Source organism: Macrosteles quadrilineatus, unplaced genomic scaffold (genome assembly GCF_028750875.1).
Source record: "Macrosteles quadrilineatus isolate MER2022 unplaced genomic scaffold, UCM_ALF_1.0 Scaffold_3__2_contigs__length_128488019, whole genome shotgun sequence".
NCBI classification, from domain to species: domain Eukaryota; kingdom Metazoa; phylum Arthropoda; class Insecta; order Hemiptera; family Cicadellidae; genus Macrosteles; species Macrosteles quadrilineatus.
Window position 1 is genome coordinate 1,085,383 of NW_026542596.1, and position 5,807 is coordinate 1,091,189.

Sequence of the window (5,807 nt, forward strand, 5' to 3'; positions counted from 1 at the left end):
CATACATAATTGTTTTTTTTCCTAAGCCTATAGGCCTATGGAATTTAATTACAAACTATGTGTAGTTGTTTACTAATTTATTCAAACAACTTACTTAAAACCCTCTGATAACCAAAGAGGTTAAATTTTGTTTTTGTTTGTGAAGGCAATCTCAGTCAATTTAAAATTAATTATCAAAGTTTTCCCAAAGCTGTATAAAAACAATGCTCACAATTTTCAAAAATATATCTACTTGTAAAGTCTAATGTTGCTTTCTAACAATGAATACTATTCGCGCATAATGAAGAGTAGTGGAATTTAACTATCTTGTATATACAAATACAGATGTGTAAGTGTGTAAACTTCAATACATTTTGTTAAAGTCAATAGTGTAATGGATGAGTATATTAGATTTGTTTACCTTTCAATACCTTTTATGCAATATAAACATTAGGGTGAAGCCTAAACTGGTAGAATTTAGAAATATCCGTTTTTAATAGCCTATGGTACATCAGTACAGTATAAAGATAAATAACATAATAAGTGTACATAATTAGTAAATGGATGTTTTAAAAAATATTTTAAGTAGCCAATGTAAGATGATGTAAGTCAGTGATTACAGTGAATACAAAAACGTTCGTAAAACCCAGTTTTCTAGTTAAATATCATAAATTTGAATGAGCCAAATACACGAGCTCAAAAGCGTGATCAGTATTGTTGGATAATCACAATTAATTTTCCATTGTTGTACAGCGTGAGCGTGACGATCAATAATGTATTGTTGTAAGCCTCTAATATCAGGGGTAGGGGAGGGGTAAAGCCGCCCCCACCACGTGTGTTGGAGGGGGGAAGCGAGTTTCTTTGTTAAACAGATGTGTGAATTTCATCAGCTCAGTTCAGTTTGGACAGCCGGCGCCGATCGTTAAATACAGAAGTCGTATTTTCAGTCAGTACAGTTTCTTCTGTGACTTTGACAGGATAGTACGAAGTTCAGTATTTTAGTGCTCCTAGCTAAGTTATTTTCAATTGTTTTAAGTGCTGTGACAATGATTGCTGTGGAGAAATTATCTCATCAACACTCTGTGGATTTACATCAGTCTATGATGGAAGGTAGGAATTCGTAAAAGTTGTCATTTAAATAACAAATAAAGTAAAGTTGCAGTACCTTTAATTATTTCTGAAAACTGTCAATTATTAATAAGCCATGTTTACCTTTTTTGAGATTTTTCACATTATTTTAGATATGTACAATTTCTGTTTTAAAGTTTATACTATACAGTTTCTTACTACTATTTCTCATTATTGTACAGATCACAGACTCTTCTCCTTTTCAACACATTAGTTGAGGCTAAAAATGCTAAGTTGTAACTACTGTAATTTTCTTATTATTTATGCCTTAATCTATTTTAAATTTTACTAAGTTTTACCTGTAACCAAAAACCAAAGCATTTTGTTTAGTATCAACAACCTGGCCTAGATATTATCAAATAGATCAGATACAGTAGCAATAACTGTAACCACAGACAATATAATACTTTAATGGTTTATTCCATTGTCTGTGCTGTTACCTTTTCTGTTGTAGGCTATTGACAGAAAAATCTAGAATACCTAGATGATTTCACCTCCTACAGTAACTTACTTTCACTTCAAAGCCAGGGATGACTTCGATACAGTATTAATACCCAGGTTTATACTTAAATAAAGTACATAGGTAATGACGCTATATAGGTGAACAGTAGTGGACCTGTTCTGAACAAGTCGGAAAATTATTAATTCAATTAATTATGTACAGGCTTATTTTGTAGGTGTTTCTAAAAGAATGTATTAATGACTTCCAGATATTGTATAGGGTCTGTCTTGATCGGTCTTGATCATGAAATATTGTTTAGTTTTGGTTTAACAGTTTAAATGTACGAAATTATAACTTATAATTCCATTCAGTATCAAATGCATACCAATTTGTGCCAATTTGCATCAGCCCCATTTGCATTGCGGTTGCATGGTCATGTTGAAACCCCTTTTACTCTTCAAAATGTATTGAATCTGTAAGAGTTAGAAGCTGTATAGAGTTCTGTATTTATTAGAGGTGCAAGATCAAATCCCACCAACTAGTGACTTTATTTAGTGGAGTTCATAGTTCCTGTTAAGCTGTAGGTCCAAGTGTTCATTAATTCAATAAGTAAACAGTTTTTTCTTCTATTGGAATATAAATTCTCAATTAAATATACTTACAAAATCTACCCCTTCACACTAAATTCTTCTTCCAAGGAAGACCTCTCTAGTGAGAAAGCCAACCAAAGGAAATGTTCGAATCCCAGACACTTGGGAGCTATTTTAGCAGTTTAATTCAATTTCCAAGTGATTTGCACATTTATTTCTTATTCCACCCTGAAGATCACTGCTGGTTTGGGATTGATAAAAGTCTGAAGATTTAAATGACCCAAATTGACTCCGCTGTCATTGATTGTTGTTTTTTGAAGTATTTGTTTCCGACGCTAATGTTTTATTGTTTTGTTTGTCCAGGAGAGGAAGCAGAGTGGGAAGTAGCATGTTCAGCTCTGGCCCAGAGGCTAGGTGAGGAGTTGAGGGCTGCCAAGTCTGCACAGTTATCCTGTGGTGAAGTGTTGCTGCCACGAGAGTTGCTGCCTACAGTCGCTAGCCAGATACTGGCCCAGTCTGTCTGCGAGCCCTGTGGTCTTAGGTAAATATCAACTCCAAACCTTCCAATCATCAGTCAATAAGTTAGGCTACAAGTAGTACCGAAGACCGGCAGACAGATTAAGCCCAAAGCCAGTAGACGACGCGACGGGGCACACTTGAGCTTATGAGGTGACGTCATTTAACTATGGGAGAAAGGGCTCCCTTAATTTCCTCCACTACCTACAAATTTCCAAGGCACCATTGAGCACATAGCGACTCCTGTGAGAGAGCAGGGTGTGAAAAGAGGGAGACCTCCAAAAACGTTTTGAAACTCTGTGATTGCTCAAGTCTATATTGTTGTTTGTTTAAATATTTCTTTCGTAAAATATGAACAACCTTTCTAATCAGTAAAAATATTCATTAATAATATGCATTTACAGTCTTTTATGAGATGCTATGAATGTGACTGTCCCAATCCCTGTACAATTTCTTCCATTAAAACATTCCAAATAGTTCATAACATTTCAAATCCATAATTTAACCACACAAAAAATAACTGTAACAGTTACTGATTTATTTTCTGGCAACTCACATTAATGGACCATCAAATTCTTTCAGTAATTAGTAATTTTAAAACTCCTTTTTTTACTTAACATTGTCCTTGTTTACAGGGGCTGTACCCTGGACATCCAGCTAGAGACTGAGGAAGGCAGTCAGGTGAAGATCAGCAGCATCAAGTGGGACCCTCAGATGAGCTCCACCTTCCTGCTGAGTCTAACGCTGAGACAAGACACAACACACAAGTGGCGACTTTCTCAGCTGCTGAAGACTTTGACCAAGGGTCGCACTCTGGTCATCAGCAACAACTTCCTCCTACACAAGACAAGGCTCTACCGTCCACGAGCTCCAGCCCGGTAATACGTAATACATCCCACTGAGAGTCAAGACTGCTTCCGACTATTGGCTGTATTAAACGTATTATAGCAATAAATAATTTATTGGCTTTCAGCCTTGTGATTTTTAAGGAGTTATGTTATATTCTGTGATACGATGTAGCATGATCAATTGTGATTTTTTGTGATGTTTCGACTCTCAAACAAGTATTGAATTTCATATTAAAGCACTTGTTAGTTTTTATATGTAATTATTTATTTTTGAAATCATTTTGAACATTGTTTAACAGTTAAATTAGTTTCAACTTTTTTTAGCAATGCACCCCATATATTTGATTTAAAATTTATATTTTATGAATATTTTTACAAAAATTGGCTTTGTTTAATGTATATTTAAATTTTTAGTTTCAATAAACCTTTCTAAAAATGTAATACACCAACAGCAAGAGCTATAGCAATAATAATTATTATTTTGTATTTCTTTGATAATTTTATATTTTGGTTTAGTGAAATAACAATAAACCATTTCAAAATAAAAGTTTTGTCTCTCTCAACCTATTATTTATGAATGTTCTCTGGGTATTTAACTTGCATTCTATACTTGATTTGTTATTACTAATAATAGGCATAACAAAAATAATTAGTAGGAAAGTGGAATTCTTGTGTGATTTTACTTGTCTGACTTCATTCATAGGTACCTCAGTAGGTGAACAATGTAACTGGTACGAATAAATTAAATAAAACAGAAGCAATACCAACATCATTAAGATACTGTACTAGGAAAAGAACCTGTAAAAATAAATATCCCTAATATGTAAGCTAAATTGATCCCTACAAAGTTATTTTTAAAAGATAAAATTACTGTTCAATCAAGTAACGCAAAACATACATATCCTATAAGTTTATTTACATGTTAACTAGCCTATTCTGACTTCTTCTGTAACAGAAAAATGTATGGAATGACTAATTAAAACAGAGCTAAGGAAGATCAATATCTTAAAAGATATTCCACATAGATTCGTATAAATGAATTTTTCCAATTTTTAATTCTCAATTTATTAGTCTGTATTACCTGAAGGTACAATAGTAAAATAAACTCTTAATTTTTTCAGCCACTTCAGGAGAGTTAAGAAAATTTATAAAATCTTATTTTGAAAAGATAAAATTATTGCGTTATAAAAGTAACAAAACATACATCCTACAATCTCATGTATTAATTTGAATCATGAACGTTTTCACAGCTGGTTTTCATTTACAATGAATATAGAGTCACAAAACAGTTGATAATGATAACAAAAAAATAATACAAAAATTACAAATTAAAAAAAAATAATCTTGTATAACACTTTTAACTTTGAAGATAAACAGTTTAGAAACATTTAGGCCCACAAAAATTACTACTGTATATTATGTTATTATTTAGTTCATACAAAACCAAATTTTTTTATGTCTTGTGTGTGCTATATTTGAGTAGAACACCTTTTCTGTGTAGGCATATTTCTTCATAGTGTGCAAATTTTTTGTCATGTACTCTTGAAAACATAAATACTAATTATAATATTGGCTAAAGAAATATCAAATGTTATGGTCACCAAATCGATAGATTGCAAATATGTTGCATTACATACGAGATTTAGAAGAACCTTTAAGTTGCTATTGTTCATCATTGATTACGATTATTACTTGTGGATAATTTTGATTGCAGTTTTAACATTATGGAAATAAATCCAAAATTCCATCTTAAAATAAGTGAAATTATAAGCCTGGTTAAGGTGACCATAATTTTTTTAAACTCCAAGTAAATTGATGTAGGCCTACCTAATTGACTTTAACTTTAACGCAACAATTGTTTTAAATCTTAAAACTTAAAAGATTTAAGCATTTCATTATTAAAAAAATAAAAAAAAAAAACCAAGGCATTATTTGCATTGTGAAAGAATGAGAGGAGATCCAAAATGCATCTAGTAATTGATAAGAAGTACAAAATTGTTGATGTATATTAGTAAGGACACTTCATGACACACCATAAATTGGCAGTTAAAAAAAAATAACCATCTCATTTACCATATTTTAATATTTATGAAGTGAAATTTGCACCATCAAATCTCGAAGCAAGGTCATACATATCTGGTAGAAAGCGTTCATCTAATTTAGACAAATAACAGATTTTGGTGATTCACAAGTGCTATGCATAGTAAATCAAAAGGGGGAAAATACTAAACAAAATGGTAACAAGATTAACAAATTGAATGTAACTTATGTAGACTTTCAGAAACAAGGAGGCGGACAGTAACT

General features: G+C 32.1%; 1 protein-coding gene across 1 annotated transcript; it reads left to right on the forward strand.

Moving 5' to 3' along the window:
• Nucleotides 1-884: 884 nt before the first annotated feature.
• LOC128990301 (protein scylla-like) lies at nucleotides 885-4,029 on the forward strand. Its single transcript, XM_054412630.1, has 3 exons — nucleotides 885-1,089; nucleotides 2,503-2,680; nucleotides 3,291-4,029. The coding sequence occupies exons 1-3, from the start codon at nucleotides 1,026-1,028 to the stop codon at nucleotides 3,535-3,537; spliced, it is 489 nt and encodes a 162-aa protein (XP_054268605.1). The 5' UTR covers nucleotides 885-1,025; the 3' UTR covers nucleotides 3,538-4,029.
• Nucleotides 4,030-5,807: the final 1,778 nt, after the last annotated feature.

Coding starts and splice junctions, on each gene's coding strand:
- LOC128990301 (XM_054412630.1), top strand. CDS start 1,026: ATGATTGCTGTGGAGAAATTATCTCATCAACACTCTGTGGATTTACAT. Junction 1,090..2,502: donor ACATCAGTCTATGATGGAAG/GTAGGAATTCGT, acceptor TTGTTTGTCCAG/GAGAGGAAGCAGAGTGGGAA. Junction 2,681..3,290: donor TGCGAGCCCTGTGGTCTTAG/GTAAATATCAAC, acceptor CCTTGTTTACAG/GGGCTGTACCCTGGACATCC.